The sequence below is a fragment of the Formica exsecta genome, unplaced genomic scaffold (assembly GCF_003651465.1).
Source record: "Formica exsecta isolate Colony F162 unplaced genomic scaffold, ASM365146v1 scaffold2449, whole genome shotgun sequence".
NCBI classification, from domain to species: domain Eukaryota; kingdom Metazoa; phylum Arthropoda; class Insecta; order Hymenoptera; family Formicidae; genus Formica; species Formica exsecta.
Window position 1 is genome coordinate 19,861 of NW_021849726.1, and position 17,454 is coordinate 37,314.

Consider the following 17,454-nt stretch of genomic DNA (forward strand, 5'->3'; position numbering starts at 1 on the left):
GAAATCTGTCGCTTAATAATGCGACCAGCGACAGGGATATCCTTCCTATACACACATATACATATACGCATATTTTAGTTATATATATATATATATATATATGCATTTATATTTATATAATTTAATGTAATGTTCAAACTCTCTGTCCGCTACGATTTCTAAAGTACATCATCTACACATGCGGATTCTGTAGCATCCGTATTTCGCGTTCTCGTGTTCGTCACGGACGTCCTCGCGTATCTCTCTTCGTCGCTCGCTTTAAGTTAAATGAGCGAACAAATCAAGATATTAGATTCTCTCTCTCTCTCTCTCTCTCTCTCTCTCTCTCTCTCTCTCTTTTTCTCTTAAGCACACATCAGAGACAGAGTCAAATCAAATGAATACTCTTTATGAAGCATCGATATTTAAGCCTTAAGCATCGGCAGCGGGGCGATCTTTGTCATTCAGGTGATATTCAGAGGAAAAAATCCGTAAGATGACATTTCTCTATCCTAAACATTCATTCGAGTTTCGAATGCAGAGTTTTGATGAAGTGGTGATACAAAAAATAAAAGGGGAAAAAAAACATTGCCATTGGCGCATTTAAGATATTATTACGATGCCGTTAAAAAGTATACATTTTGCGAATAATCGGTCCTTCGAGATCATAGTTCGCGAGGACGACAATGATCGACACGAAACTCTTGTTCCCGGGATATTCTTTCGCAGGCGTTGTCGATTCGATAACGTCCCGTTAAAGTTAATGCCTCGAGTTTTACCGCCTCATCGGTCTTCTCCTTGTTGTTCCCCCAAATCATCTAGTTTTGATCGTCGACTTGAGAACTCTTCGGAAAGCTGTCAACGCGGACACAATTTTAACAAAATGATACTTCTCACATATTTCTTTTGTCTGAACTTTGTAATAATAATAATAATAATAATAATAAAAATGGATAAAAATGGATAAATAATAAGTATAATTGTAAATATCCAATAATAGCGAAATTAAAACATCTTAACAAAGATTTTAGCTCATTACATATGTACGCAAATTAATTTCTTTCTGATTTTTTCTGCTTAGTATCTGATTAGATAGAACAAAGAGTTTGAAAAATCGTAAAAGATGCATCGAGATTAAAATAATCGTATCTAATTTTGTAAGCGGAATATATATCTCGCATATTTTATCAGAATTTTTCAGAAGGATGCAAACAAAACTGTTTTTCAACTGGATCGCTGAGTGATAATAGGTTAATCTTTTTCTCGGTAGAGGAGCGTTTAAAAAAAACATTCGATATAGAAATCTACATTCTTAATAATGTAAGTTTGGATATAAACGACATGATATGTAATTATTGTTGACACCGTACTTAGACAAACGCGATTCCAGTAAAGAGTGAATCTACTTCTCTTCAACGATCTCGATACGAATAGGTGACAGCCTGTTGTAAAATAACGAATGACGATGGAGATTGGCACGGGTGATGCGGTCGTCGCGCAACTGGATCGGAATATATTTGTTAATTCAGCCGCGCGACGCGAAATTAGAAAAGCGGAAAGGGGAGCGCTCGCGTAAACATCTTTCGATCGGAATATTCCCATTTTCGTCGCCTGAATCGGCGATAATCGCGTTGGACCGTCGTCAATGTCATTAGATTGCGCTCAGTCGCTCCTCATGGGCCTTTTTGACAATCGCTAATTTCGAGTGAGGATCCGCAGTTGATAATGCCGTGTATGGTGGTTCCCTGGTACCGTGGAGCATCAACGTCCATTCCTTCAGCCATCCGTGTTGGGGTTTCTGCGTGTTGAAACTTACCTAAAAGATTTCAATGTTCAGCCTTTGTTTTCGCGCAAATCACATGCCCGCAAAATTTACCTCTAGCATCCAAGTTCCCTGAGGATACTCGCCCCACGTATGCGTTGTCATGAACGGCCACTTTGTAAATCCGTCCCTGTGATCGTCATCGTTCACTCTACGACTTAGGATCATAGATCTGAAAATATTACGGATATCTTTTTATTTATTTATAATCGGTCGGCCCGATTGAATTAAAAAAAGGAAAAGAGAAATTTATTAGGAAAAAGATAGAAGAGAAAGATTAAAAATTTATTGCGTACCTCGTACCCATCGGAGACGTAAGAAACAGTTCGAGATCACCGCGCCGAGTTGCATTTACGGTAATGACGGCTTGCACGTGTTCCAAATAATTGACAGCGTATTCCGTTCCGGCACATGCATCGGTCTTAATCTTCACGAGGATGGATCGGTCGCTCGTGACTTGCCTAGAAAATCAAACAGCTCGAGAAAGATGGACCGACGATTCGGATTCAGATACTTCTTAAGAAAAATCTATTCTCTAGATTGTCTAGAAAATATTGTATATATATAGAAATTATATATATTATGAAAATATATATATTATAGTTTAAAAATGAAAATTCTCATAACTGCAACGTGGAATTGTAATGAAAAAATTATTAAAATTGATATCGCAGATTGCGATAGATTCTCAATCTCATTAATCGTTGATCTGAGACGGCTACTCACTGCGTTTCCATCATAGATCCAGCTTCGCAGTGATATCTCGGTGGTACCGTCTTCCACTTTTTAGCCAGCGCCACCATAGCGCCCGCATCCAAAACGCCATATCCGAAAAGATGATTGAACTCGAGCCCAACGCCGTTCATGGTCCAATGAAATCTGTTCTTCGCGTCAAACAGAGAATTCCTTTTTGAAGTTAGGACGGTCAGGTGCTGAATATCTCTCCAGGTTAATTGCGAGCTAGAAATGAAAGCTCTTAAGTTGACGCATGGAATTGTAATGGAAGAATTTTTTTTATTGATCCAACTCTCTCTATAAGCATCAATATGACGCTTAAAATTTTTATGCATTTTAAAATTTACGTATGTTTCTGACATTGAAACGAAAATAGAATACACTTACTTGGCTTCGAGAGCTAGCGCGAACACCCCCGCAGCTTCCGGTGCAGCGGCGGACGTCCCACTATGAGCCGTCGTGCATTTTCCATACAGATCTGTAGTAGCCTATGAGAAGAACATATAGTAAATAAAAAACATATTTACTCATCCCGTTTTTTTAGAGATAATTCTACGTAGAAGAGAAAAACATCGCTAAATGAAACGTCTTTCTTTGTCCGAGAGTAATCTTTTTCTTTGAATATATTTAATACATTAAATGCAACGTGTTTCTTCTTGAACAAAATCGCTCCAAGAAAGAAATGTAGCTAATTTTCTCTCTAATCCAAAAAGGCTGCTTACCACTCCTGTGTTAGGATCCTTGGCACCGTTGCTAAAAGTAGAAGCTAAGGTACTAGAACAGCTCTCGTCGTAGTGGGCATTCTGACCGTCATTAATGGCACTGTTGATACTGATAGTCCACATACTAGCGGCGTATCCATCGCAATTACAATCATCCTCCTCTCCGCCATCCCCGGAAGCCCAGACATAAATATTACCCAGACCGTTCCTGCCCTGATAAGTATACGCGATATGAAACAATCATCCCAACGGCAAAATCCTTTTCAATATATACGTATTTAACAATAAAATAATTTTTTAAATTTTTTGAATACCGGTATTACGACATTTTTAATGGGTTTGTTTTTTCTTCTTGCAAATAATGGATCGGCAAATAAAGTTAAAATTATTGCCTCTGTTTCAATACATTTTTTTCTCTATTTCTTTTTCCGCTTCTTAAAACAATAAAGCTTTCCTCGCTGATTCAATAATAATTTTGTTGCTAAACATACCAGTTGTATTAATAATTCCATCGCGCGAATGTACTTTTCATGCACGAGTAATTAGACAATGTGTACCTCATTAACGCCGCGTACAATGGCTCTCATGGTCGCGTTTCGCGGTCCGTCCACCGTTTTCCCGTCGTCCGTGGGTCCCCAGGAGGCGCTATAGATATCAATGAGATCGGGTTCGTGGCCCATACTGTTCGCCTCGATCAAATCGGTCATGTAGGGTTGATCCAGCATCCGGATCCCGGCGATCTTGGAATCGTACGCCACCCCGACGCCGCAAACTTCGTTATCGCGCGCAGCCGCAACCTCCCCGGCGCATCTCGTACCATGGCTTTGATAAAAGTACGTCGTGAAAAAAAATTATTTTTACTCACATTCCGATCATTACGCGAGTGATGATGCAATTTCACGAAATGTAGGACGTGCTTTTGTTTTATCTTTTATAACAAACGCTTTTGTTTCTACCTTACATTAAAAGCAATTGTTTTACTTTCTCTCATACGACTCATCGTTTATCTATTTCACATTTTAATTCAATTAACTTTCCTCCATATTCGATTTTTTTTATTGTGCACTTTTAAACAAATAATCTCGTTTAATTTAATTTCAATTTTTTTCACGTTTGATTTTTTTTTTACTATTTACTTGTGAATAAATAATTTCGTCTAATTTAATTAACTTTTCTCTGCATTTCCGGTTTTGTAAATTTCTTTTAAACAAACGCTTCTTCTATTTTTACCTTGCATTCGTTTAATTTTCACTCATCGATAGGGTTGCCACCTTTTTTAAAAACAAATAACGTATGTAACGCCTTTGAGAACGAAAAAAAAGTACGTTAAATAAAAAAAAGTACATATATTTTTTATATTATTTATTTTTCTATACATATTTTTTATTACTTTTAGCAATATCTAATAAGTGTTTGTCTTTTTTAGAGATTTCTACAGCGTCTTTACAACCGATATGTAAATTTAAATATATCAACAACTCATTTTTAATTAAATTTAGAGAAGCTTTGTTCCTCTAATATATGTTACGTGAACTATAGATTTCCAGGCGATCTATGCGCTCAATGCGTGAAACGGAATGCGCTCATAGTAATAAATCACATATACGTGACACGGTGACATCCGCCGTGAACGTGTTAATGAAAACTTAGTATTCGTAAAATAAAGTATTTTAGCGTACTTTATTGCTTTACAAAATATAAAGTATGTACGTCCAAAATAACGTACAATACTTTATTTTAAAGTACGGGTGGCAACCCTACTCATCGACTCGATTATCCATTTTGTTTGATAAATTTTTCTGATTCAATTTTTTTTACGGTTTTACCTGTTAAACCAGTCGTCGGTGTATCTCGGGTACGGATAAGGATCGTTACTGCTGAAGTCGTAAGAAGCCTTAGCGTTCTGAAACCGAACGGGGGCATCGACATCAATGATTCATGATCGCTAATTTGTAACCAAGTAATTGCTTATTTAGAATCCGCAAAATTGTGTAGTCTCACCGTTTAAATTAAGAATCAACCCAATCACAAAATTCATTCTATTAATATGAATTATGAAAACTGTGCAATGAAAAATTACTTTGATATTAAGTTTTGCATAAAATTCATTACATAAATTTAAACGCCAACTGCTACAAAAAGACGGATAACCAAACTTTTTTTTTCTCTCGAATACCATAAGCAATTACTAATTTTTGTCCGCTCGACTCGCGGTTCTATCGTTCTCTGATTTTGAATTCTCAACATGTTTGCATGTAAGCTGCGCCGAGAATGGCATCTGTGCGAAATTACGAAAGGAATATTTGAAATTCTTTCTCTCTCTCTCTCTCTCTCTCTCTCTCTCTCTCTCTCTAGTTATGACGTAAATGCTATCAATATTGAATTAAACTTGCAGATTTAAACAGAAAAAATACTACTGACAGACATTTTAGTTCTGCATTTTAATGTGCATTTTCATATAAATTTTTTTTCAATTTTTTTTTCGTCACCGTTATAATAATTGTTAAATTAATATGCAATTAGTTAGATTGGTGCAAAAGATTGGTCGTTTTTGTCAAATAAAATTAGAAACAAAATTATAATATCAGAGTCAAATTTTTTATCAATCGAAATGACCTCTCACTGTTGGTTTAAACACAACTTTTTTAAAACCCTGATCTCTTGACTTTATTTAAAATACAAACATAACAATTTTTTTTTGATACCAGCTTATTACCAGGATGAGTAAGAACACTTACATAATTATATTTGAGATCCGGATGCACATAATCGACACCTGCAATAAAACGTTGTAGTTAGTGCGTACATATGTTACGGATGCATTACGTAGCGGTGACAAGAGGAGATCTTTATGCGCTGTCACGTGCATCGTACGCAATGCAACGAAACACAAAAGCTCCTCAAAAAAAGAAAGCAAACTGGCAAATTCGTTCTTTTGTTAAGGAAAAGTCAAATCATTAAAAGAACTCGGTTACGACGATCTTATTGTATTTTTTGTCGACTGCTTTTACGCGCAGACGAGTTGGATGAATATATATCTCGTTTCTCGGTAAAATGAGAGAGTGTTGCATAACTCGTCCCTCAGCAATATCGATTCAAACAGCCGCTGGTTCGCAAACTTGCATTCAAGCGTGTGTAATTTAACGCTGTTTTGACGTCGAAATAACTCCGGCTGAGAGGTCTCGTTTATCCGAAAAAAAAACCGAAAAATATCCTGTTTACGTACCATCGTCCATGATGGCAGTCGTCACATTTTTTCCCGTGATACCCTGAGCCCACGCAGCCTCGACATTCAGATCCAGCTTCGGTTTACCGCCATTCTGTCCGACATTTTTCAAATACCACTGATGTTTGAAGAAGGGATCCGTCGGATCTTTGCTTCCGAGATTCGTCGGATTCTTAATTTCGTACAATGGTATAAGGTTGTCTACGCTCAGAGGTTTATAGCCCCTTTTCACTCTCTTGAAACCAGCCTGCTGTATCGCCGTGGCCACCTGAGTTATTATTGTATTTTTAATGACTTTCGTATCTATCTGTTCTTTTCTCTTTTAAAAGTTCGTTTTTTAAATAAAAATGTATAATCCGTCATAAAAATTCATAAAGGTAGAATTTTCTATATTTATAATTTTAATAGGCCGCATATCCTAATATATATGTGCGTACACTGACACATAATTTGTACGTGCGTATATATTCTTCAAATATTTCTGTATATTATACATTACGCATAAAATTCTAAATAAAATTTTGTTTTTAGGATTTTGTCATAAATTATATATCTTTCGTTTAACGAGCGGGCTTTAGAAGTACCAGTATTTTTATACAGGGTGAGGCATTTATAGTGACGCGGGCATATTTTTCGGAAACGAAGTGAGACATCAAAAAATATTTCAGACAAAAGTTGCATGGTTTTGAGGAGATATGAATATATTCTTGCCCTATTAAAATTTTCAAGTTCCATTTTTGTCCAAAATGAAAAACTGCGGAACTGGAATCTTAATTTTTTGAATTAACGTTTTAATTAATGATAATTTTCCTTGTATAATCCGTGTAATGACGATCATCGCATAGATCTCGCGAGGAAGATATCAACTTACCAAAGGGTCGACCTTTAATCTTCGCGTGTGTGGCACAGATCGTTTGCTTCGTACATGAGGTAAAGCTCTATGTACGAAATGATACTCCGTCTGACTGCCCAAAACCTTTAACAGAGAGCATAGTTTGAAACGGAAATCTTATTTTCCTTTCTTTTGTCTTGTTTTCGCGATGTTGAAATTTTACCTCAATTCGGAAAAGAATAAAAATATTTTATCTCTCGAGTTTCGATGCAAATATAATAATAACTGGCATATTAATTCTCAAAAATAATAGAAAAATGATGACAGCATAGAATGCGGAATAAAGGAATAGATAAAGTAGACTGAATATCTCTCTGTAAAAATAGAGAGGAGAAAAGCACATATAAAAAAAAAAGTGAAAACGAGAAAGAGGAGCAATCTCTGAAAAAGCGGAATTTTTATCAATATATAGACTAAAAACCGATGAGCGATATATCTTTAACTCTCTGCCGCCGGGTCATCATATGACCCATATCTCAAAATTACTTTATAAAGCTTACACACACGCACACACGAGAGAGATACAATCGAGACAAATATTTCATTTTCACAAATATTCGTTTTCACAGAATTACGATAAACAAGAGCTATTTTTTTATTTTAAAAACAGAGGGAGAGATTTCTCTTTAAAACATATTTCTTTTTCCTTCAATCATTGTATTCAAACAACATTTAAAAAAAAAAAAAAGCTGTTTGTATTTTATATACGTTTTACGTGTAATAAAAATAAAATCTAATAAGAAAAATCTTATTCGGGGAAAAAAAATTGCTCTATGGGTTAAAATTTACCCAGGCATTGTGTGCACAATTATCACGCCATTCGAGAGTTAATCCCGATTTTCTCGATACGCCCACATTGGTAAATACCGAATGTTATTGAGATAAAATAATTAATTTTCTGACTCATTGCGAATAATGAGGATTCTCTTGATATGAGAGTCATTTACGTAAATTCTCGTTGCGGCTTATCGTCCCCGATAACTATGATTGTCACATTGAAAAAAAAAAACAGTAAGAAAAAAAAAACAGTGAGAAAGAAAGATCAAACCTGCGTCTTTTTTTCTCAAATAGCTTTTCTCGGTTTTTTCACTGGTTCTTTGGTTCACAGATATTTGAATACGCATATTTCTTGTTATTTCTTTTCATCTACAAAATTAACTGTCATGTTCGCGATATAATTTGCAAAACGAAGAAAAACAACCGATCCGATAATTCTTGTTAAATGACAGGAAGATCTTTTAATCTATCGCATTAGCTGCTACCCTGTTATCCAAGATAAAATCAGTCACTGCCAATGTATGGCAAAATTAATCGCGTCGCAATGGAGGCGATCGATCGCCGATAATTTAGCCTCATGTCCCATGGTAGTTAATCGTACGAGACGGGCAGGAAACAGTTTTAATCGGAAGAAACTACGTTACTACGCCGATAAATAACGCTTACGGGATATCAATTTCCTTTACATTGGCAAAATTGTATCTCGCTTATTCAATTTATTGCGGTTAAACTATATAAAACTAGTGAAACTACATATAAAAGGAATTGAATAAAAGAAAATAAAATCTGTCTACGCAAAACTGCGCTTTGGAGAAAATCGAAATTGTAAAGTGAAAAATTAGCAATAAGTATCTAGCAATACATTATAAACTTGTATAACTTTTAATGATACTGTATATGCCATAAATCGATGAATCAGAAATGATTTTGTTATATTATACAAATAGCTCTTTTTTTTGCAATTTAAATATTACATGTTTTTGTTATACCTTAATAGCCGCTATTTAAATATGTTAGATTTAGAAGTCACAAAATGGTAAAAAGTTATTTAGGTCCTTAAAAATGATATATGATCAATTTCCAAAATTAATTTGGAGAAGAATAAAAAAAGAGAAGCTTTTAAAAAAATATAATCCCATATTTTCGCAATACTTTATCGTTTAAAATTTTCATCTTCTTGATTATACCATCAATAACTTTCTACTCCGTATATTTGTCTCGAGTTTCTTGCGTGCTGTGATTTTTAAGACCAATCTCATCATTTTCTCGAGTATTGATCTCATAGTAGCCTTACGCCTCGTCTCGAAAGACTAGGCTATCTCAGTTTAATCAAACTTGGCCAGTGGCAGCTCGCGTTAACCATTGATTTATGTATTGATTAGCTTTTAGATTAGCACAATTAATAAATTACCCTTGTTAATATTTTCAATCCATAATTATATTATAAAAGATTTTAGTCAATTTTCTTTTTATCTTTTTTTATTTATGTACCGACAATTTTGCGCGATATACATAGGAACCTGAGAAGATTAGTTTCAGTCGCATAAAATGACAGTCCCAATTAAAAAAATTTTCTATTCGACGACTTGTAAAAGAAGCAACTTGCCAACTTTCTATATAAACAATGATCAGATAAATATCCTTTAACCAACGCCTGCATTCCTCTTTTGATTATTGACAAACTTTACGTGTAGCTTAAATTCTCTTCAAGTTTAGTATTTAATTAAATTCTCTTGTTTCTGCTGTTCATAAACAGAGATGTTGGCTGAACGCAAGCGAAACAAAGAACACAACCTGCGTAAATGATTTCGTTCAAGTTTCGATTCATCTTTTGCGAAGTAAAATATTCCGGAGAAGAATATTTCGCGCTCTTCGTTTTTTCTTATTGTTAGCTTAATCGCGGTGCTGTTTTCACATTCAGTGGAGTGAGTCAACGCATAGACAGACGTGGCGCTAAATCTGACGCGTGGCGCACCGCCAGAGATTAATTTTCGAAACGTTTAATTCTTTAATAGCGAGGTACACGTGCAAAACAACTTTGCAAATAAAATTGTTTAAATATTTAAAGATGCATTGCAGTGCGCGCGACACATTTGCCGGATTTATTCATTTTATCGAAGAGAAATAACATTATGAGCACACAAAAACACTTTACGTATTTAAAAGTTAATCAACTGCGAATATCTCTAGAATTTTCGCTAAACCTAAATATACGGCATTAGCGATTAAAAAATCAACAATTAGAAAGTTTAAGAAACATATGCGCATTATTTTTAAACAATATACATATGCGTAAATAATATTAGTGATAATTGACATATTATTTTCTTTCTCTTTCTTTCTCTGTGAATAATTATAAAAATTATAAAATTCATTGGGAAAAACTATTTATTTATTTTGATATATATATATATATGTATATATTTATTTATTGTAATATTAATTTTTGAGGTTTCTAGAAAAAAGCAAGGAAAACTAGTGAAATAGTACAACTGTATCAATTGACACGAGATGCCAATAAAGGTTCTGTCGTTCTATCGAAAAGGTTACATCTGTCGAATAACACTAAAAAAAAAACTGGAAATACAGAGCAAATCTGTTAATTGGGCGCGCTGCGCGATGAAATCAAAGATTTTACAAATGTGGTATGTTACAAAAAAGATATCTGTCCTATTCTCTACGTCGTTTTTGCATATATCGATAATAAATCAGACCTAAATAATAAAAACATTGTTGATATCATTACTAAAGCTGACGAAAATATTATAACATTTGCGTCTGTCATAGATATCTGCAAATCGAGCATGTAAAGGGGATATTTATTGAAGAATCTAGTTCACACAATAGTCTGTGTAATGGAGATCTATTATTAATAGACGGCAAAGTTCAGATATATAATGGGGGAGTACAATTTCTCTGAATAAACGGCACTACCTGAATCGAAAACGTTCACGTGTCAAACTGTCGTGACGTTGAATGCGGAAAAGTAGCTCGATAAAATATGTTGCTGGTCACTGCGATCCGATCGTTACGCGTTCTTATATTCACCTGGTCCTCCGCGCCTCGGATGCGCGATTATTTCGTTCGGTGCGTGGCACTCCGAGCTTGTCGATAATAATAAAAAGATATATTTCTTTAAAAATAATATATAATTAAAATAATAATACATACATATATAATTAAAACAATATATATAATTGTAATACAAATATGTACTTAAAATAATAAACAATTTATAGACGCGTTGAAAGAAAAAAAAAATGGAAAATTGAATAACAATGCAATTAAAAGAAACAAACGTATTAGAAATTCGATGAAACGTATGCTCTATAATCGAGTAATAATGTCATTCATTTTTTTTCCTCTCCAACAGCCATCGAAATCGGCGCTTTTCTAGCGGACTCGAATAAATAGTAGACACTGTAGTCACTCACCGATCCTAGATTGACGAAGCCATTCCTCAGTGCTACATGATCGGCTACATGCTTCTCCGCTGGCTGCCGCATCCTTACCAGGAACGAGTTGGTAAAGACTTCGGAGGTCGTCATGCCGGCGAGGAGGAAGAGCGCGATCACCGCGAGTGGTAGCATCGTGACGAGAGGCGGCCGGCGAAATACGTCCAGGTCGTACTTCGCATTCGCGGATTCGGGAATACTGGACTACGCTCGACTTACTCGGTTACTCGAGGGTACGCGACAGTACTATGATCTCCGTGGCGGTGGTGGCGGCGGCGGTGGAGGCGTCGGCGTCGGCGTCGGCGTCGACGGTGGCGGAGGTGGCAGTTGGCTCACGGATGGCGCGGACGACGCGGATCGACGAAGGGTTTCGAATAAAATAAATGCTCCCTTTCTACGACGACGATCGCCGATGATGGGAAACGTAGTTCCTCGACGCTACAACGCGGCAGATTCGCCGAAGACGAGGGGGAAGAACGCGTGACAGTATGACAGTAGACGTATAACAGAAGCCATTGAATCCATACCGCTCATGATGAACAGAGAATCTAGATAATGCGAATATCACACGTAAAAAAATAGAAAAAAGAGAACTGATATTTGTAACGCGTAGACGCGCGCGCAAGTTTTCCCGAGAAAGAAATATCCACGAACACACGAGGAGGAAGGCCTTCTCTCTTTCTTCGTAAATTTTTTTGTAGATAAGAATATTATTGTCACGCGTACGTTATTCGAATAAAGATCGAGAGAATGAAGAATGTAACTGTCGAAAAAAAGTAGCGTACGAAAAGAGATTCGAAGTGTGTAGCCGTGTCGCGTAGAACAACGGAGCGGGCAGGTGAAAACCCTTTGTGTGACGTCATCCGATATATTGATTAAAGTGACGTCGCGTACGACAAATTTGACAGTAGCGCATGCGCGAATCTCAAGGATAATCGCCTAAGTGTATAATATAATATATATATATCGGCCTGACAACTTGGTGTTTTACGAGAAAAGCTGGACAACGATCCATTTGAACGATAATCAACGATAAATAGCGGCTATATAGATTTTTCTTTAATTTTTCAAAAACGCGCTATTTTATCTATAACTTTGGAAAACTAACATCTTGTGAAAAGGTTGAATACACAGTGTTACGTTTAAAAAATATAATTTTATATATTATATATACATATATATTACACAAAATTTTATTTTTTGTTCTTATGTATATATTTACATATATTATAAAATTTTAGAGATTTGAAAAAGTTATATTACAAAGCTTTTATCTTTCCACGAGTTTCCTAAATAATTGTATTTCTCCTCGCGTATATAAATATTACATCCTATGTGTTATTTAGTAAACACATCCTGAAAAAGTTTTAATAAAAATGACAAATTAGCTACAAGAGAGATTACAATATATATATTATAGTACAGTATATATATTATACATCTGGATATGTCACTTGTTAAAATTAATAATATACAAAACATATATATCCGGATGAAGTGAAAAACTTATCTCTCACAATCAGAGAGAAAATAAAATAGATAATAAGAGAAGAAAATATAAAACTTAATATATATATATATATATATATATATAGCACCAACGTAATTACTTTTTGCCTATATATATATATATATATAGACATATTGTAAAAATTCTCATAAATGAATCTAATAATCGAGCCTCGCAAACATAAAAGAGAATGGTTAAGCATAAAAAAGCTAAACACTATATGTATTACCAATAAAATGGCACACATTTCAACACACACACACACACAGACACACAATCTCTGTGCTATCGGAGTATATGTCTATACATATGTATTATGTATATAGGATCAATTACATAATTCAACAAAAAAAAACGCAAGGAAGAAAATAACCATTTCTCGTAGTCTTTTTAATGCTGAATACGATTCCTTTTAAATTGCTACATCATAATTTTCGAAATTCTTGCTTAAAGTTGCGAAAATGGGCTATTTTAACTTGTTATAGCTACGGCAATATCTATGTAACGTATTGCAAAAGTTTTGTTCCAATCAAAGTATATTATTAGAACTTTCAACCTCTTCAATAGGAATATACATATATGTTATGTCAGTTGTGATTAATAAGATATTTAATGTTAAATATATATAGAGTCTATTGCGGAAAAGTCGCAAATTTCATCATTCAGGATTTATCAAATAATTTTCAATCAGGTTTATTCAAACTTAAGAATTTATTAAAATATTCGCTGGATACGAATTTGATTTCACAATTAATAAATTAAAAATGGCGGAATTAATATGGCAGATGTCAAATTTAAAATGTTCGATTTTTTGCAAAAACTAATGTATACATTTAGTCAATTTTGATATCAGATTCATATTTAACGATCTAAAAAACTCTTAATTTTAAATAAACACAATTAAAAATTATTCGTATTCTACGTTAAAAAATTATGGGAAATGATTACTCTTTTTCTTGTGTTCAAAAATAAAATATTTTCCGTTGAAAACTATGTTATATTGTATATTTTTTACTTTTACTTCATAATGTAAGTATATAGTTTTGGTTCGATACGTCTATCACACATACACACACACACACACACGCGCGCGCGCGCGCACGCACACACACACACACCGTGACACCGTAAAATTTAATTATAATAAATTTTCATAAAATTCTAAAATAATTCGTTTATATCGCAGTTTCGATATATCAGATTATATGTTTAAAGAATGATCCATTATCGGTTATAAGTTAGCAAAATCATACATGTAGCCAAAATAAAAAACTCAACATTCTATCATAAAAAATAATTAAAGTTATAAAAAAAACTTATTCTTTTCTTTCTTTATTCGGAAAAAAAATACTTTGTTTTTATTCATATCTGTATTTATATAATCTAAATTATAATTGTACAATTTAGATAAACTATTTAAAAATATAATATAAAACATAATTTTCGATCTAACTATTAATGACGCTAAAAAAACTGCTACCGCGATCGCGCAATCATTAAGGAACAAAATTTAGACGTTTTTCGAGAAGAAACATGTATTATATCCTTGAAATTTTTCAAGTATATAGGTATATATGTATAGCTCAAATGTATATTTTATACAATTATTATAAATTATATTGTTATAATCATAAATATATTTGTGCAACTTCTTTTTAAAAATATTTTATACAATATAACAATGATGATTATGATGAATATGACGATAATGATAACAATGACGATCACAGGATGAGAATAGTTTCGTCGACGAAACAATATACAGGATTATATGTAGTTAAGAAAGTATAAAATATCACTTTCAAATAACAAGTAGGTAATAGAAGATAAGGCACTTATTCTTCACCTATTAATGTTATTTGTAATCTTCATTTCAGCGTACCGCTTTCTTTTCGCTTGGAGCCTCATTAAAGCCTGCAATCTCTTCCTTTCGATCTCTTCTGGAGTACACTGAGCCGGCTGCGAACCAGTCTTTGACAGTCTTTCTTTCGTATCGTTTTTCATATTACCAGTGGAATGGTGCCTAACGAAACGATCACCATCTTCTTTTACTGTGCACCTGTTAACATCATAGGACCCATGCGTTCGATCCGCGCCGCGCATTAACGAAATTGCACTATTCTCGACTTTACAGCCATTAGTAACAATCGGATTTGTACTTACGGAGGCACGCATGACACTTGTATACGTTATCGTCGAGCTTTTGGTCGGGTTCAGGTGTAATGTGGGTCTCATCGGGTTTGCTTTATTTTTAGTGTTCGTAATCGTGTTCTGACTAATGTATTGATCAGATAAACTTTTGCTCTTAAAAAACTTTTTATCTGCTGACAAGTTAGCGCTAGACGTTTCATCCTTCAATGTAAACTTAAAAGAGTTGGCTTCCAATTTTAATGGCGCATGAGTCAAACGTCCATAACTAGCTTCAGATTTCATAGTATCGTTTCTATCAACCAAAGAATCGAACATTGCTGGTAATAATTTTTCCTCCTCGATACAGGCTGCTAAACAATCATCAAAAGAGTCATCAGGAAAATCAAATGATTTTGTAACTTTATTTTTTAATAATTTCTTGTCGTCACATGGGTCTCTGATATTGGAATGTATCATATTGTTGTTGCTCAGACACGATTTATACAAGTTTTTATCTGTCTGTTTTGCAATATGTATACTAGAATCTGAATCCTTTTTCAACGATAATTTTGAGTATGTCTTTAATGTGTTATTATTATTTGTACTTCTGTGAAAGCTATTTTCAGTTGACAATTCTCTAAAATTTTCATTAGAAGTAGACTGTATAGTATTTTTATTGGATGCATTATTTGTATGAGATGCTTGAGACAATTCTTCTTTCTTGACACTTGGCTCTGAATGTGTAGAATTATCTTTGTCCACGATCGAATTTAATTTCTCTTCTATCTCTTGAGTGCATCTAATCATATCATAATCTATCGAATCATCGAATAAATCACCATAATTTTCTGTCTTAATAAAATTGTTATGGTCATTGACTTCTTCAATGGATTTCTGCTTGTTATCTTCATTTGTTGACATTTCTTCTTTGTAGTTTGTATCTTCTAAGATCGGCACTTCTTTCTCGGCTTGATTATTTAAATGATCATGGTCATTGTGTTTTATAACACTCATCTGTTTGGTTAATGCTTGTAACTCAGCTGCAAATTGTCCAATGTTTTCTATATTTTCCATATTAATGGTCTTTCTTTTAAGTGGCTTGTACAACAAAGGTGAATCCGAGTTCCTTTTTTTGTGCAACAGCTTAGTTCCTTTAGGCGTCTCACAATGGACATTTTGTTCTTTATTTCTACTTTCAGGAGTTTTCCTAAGAGAACTATGCCAATCCCACGCAACCTCATTACCACCCTCTTGCGTACATGGAAGCAAAATTGGACTTTGATAATGATCAGGCTCTTGTAATTCTTCAACATTGTTCGTATTTTGTCTACTTGTAACTGGTGTGCTATGATTGGAAATTGCACATCCATCATATTTTTCAGAAGAGTTGTCATTATTCTTATCTACTTTCTCATTCGTCGTCACGTTTTCTGCAACTATATGAATCATATACACATTGATATATATTAACAATATAACTAGAGATTAATATAATCAAAAGGAAATGGTTACAAAATTACCTTCTCTCGCATTCCAATGCGGTCTTTTATCGCTTTGAAATCTTACACATCTCATCATCGATTTTTTTTTCCTAAAGCTGTTTTATAATTTTTAAATTCCACAGCAACAAAATTTCTTGTTCAATATTAGATCATCAGTCCTAACCTACGCTGTAGAGCGACACAAAGACTGACAAAAACTTTTTTTTAATAAATGTTAATAAGTGTAGCTTGATAATAATTAAATTCATTTGAATAAGTATTCAATTAATATCGATTGTATAAGTTTAAGAAGCGGAAATGAATCTATTTCATTTGACCGTATTCGATATTACGTTGTTGCGATACTGAATTATAATGGGCGTTTTCCAGCAAGGTACACAGACGACACAGTGTATTACACATTATCACATGATTGGCTGTCAAATATAGTAATGGGTGCGTTCAGGAGACATAACTGTTGAGTAGCAATCGAACGTGATTAGTTCTTACTTCTAGAACCAACAAATCAACGTCGAGTGTTGACAAGACGATGCTCAACGGTTGTCTCCTGAATGCGCCCAATGGAAATCGCGCAACCTACCTAACCTTTGTTTAGAAAAAAGCCGAGAGAGAGAGAGTATAATTCTAGCAGAGAGAAGAATGAGAGTCGCCACGCTGCAATTTTTCGTGTAACGCTTTTTCTAGGTCGTACACTAGCGTCACGT

The 17,454-nt window shown here is 34.3% G+C and overlaps 2 protein-coding genes across 3 annotated transcripts; both read right to left on the bottom strand.

Annotated features, from left to right (window-relative positions):
- Window positions 1-1,046: 1,046 nt before the first annotated feature.
- LOC115236096 (neuroendocrine convertase 2) lies at window positions 1,047-12,800 on the bottom strand. Its single transcript, XM_029808292.1, has 13 exons — window positions 12,394-12,800; window positions 11,588-12,156; window positions 7,356-7,460; window positions 6,485-6,752; window positions 5,997-6,034; window positions 5,085-5,161; window positions 3,816-4,080; window positions 3,259-3,471; window positions 2,924-3,024; window positions 2,528-2,761; window positions 2,098-2,262; window positions 1,856-1,973; window positions 1,047-1,795 (listed from the first exon to the last, which is right to left on the bottom strand). The coding sequence occupies exons 2-13, from the start codon at window positions 11,741-11,743 to the stop codon at window positions 1,631-1,633; spliced, it is 1,905 nt and encodes a 634-aa protein (XP_029664152.1). The 5' UTR covers window positions 11,744-12,156; window positions 12,394-12,800; the 3' UTR covers window positions 1,047-1,630.
- Window positions 12,801-14,732: 1,932 nt separating this feature from the next.
- LOC115236099 (myb-like protein D) lies at window positions 14,733-17,140 on the bottom strand. 2 transcript variants are annotated; one of them, XM_029808298.1, is made up of 3 exons: window positions 16,769-17,140; window positions 15,282-16,684; window positions 15,016-15,177 (listed from the first exon to the last, which is right to left on the bottom strand). In XM_029808298.1, exons 1-3 carry the CDS (start codon window positions 16,824-16,826, stop codon window positions 15,154-15,156), a joined length of 1,485 nt encoding a protein of 494 aa, XP_029664158.1. In that variant the 5' UTR covers window positions 16,827-17,140; the 3' UTR covers window positions 15,016-15,153. The 2 variants fall into 2 exon arrangements, with proteins under 2 accessions (XP_029664157.1, XP_029664158.1); XM_029808297.1 differs by having other exon boundaries at window positions 14,733-16,684.
- Window positions 17,141-17,454: the final 314 nt, after the last annotated feature.

Bases quoted from the DNA above. Each gene is read 5' to 3' on its own strand.
- LOC115236099 (XM_029808297.1), bottom strand. From the start codon at position 16,826: ATGATGAGATGTGTAAGATTTCAAAGCGATAAAAGACCGCATTGGAAT. The intron at 16,685-16,768 runs GTAATTTTGTAA...TGATTCATATAG, and splicing joins GCATTGGAATGCGAGAGAAG to TTGCAGAAAACGTGACGACG.
- LOC115236096 (XM_029808292.1), bottom strand. From the start codon at position 11,743: ATGCTACCACTCGCGGTGATCGCGCTCTTCCTCCTCGCCGGCATGACG. The intron at 3,025-3,258 runs GTAAGCAGCCTT...TTCTTCTCATAG, and splicing joins AGGATCCTAACACAGGAGTG to GCTACTACAGATCTGTATGG. The intron at 2,762-2,923 runs GTAAGTGTATTC...TTTCATTTCTAG, and splicing joins GCGCTAGCTCTCGAAGCCAA to CTCGCAATTAACCTGGAGAG.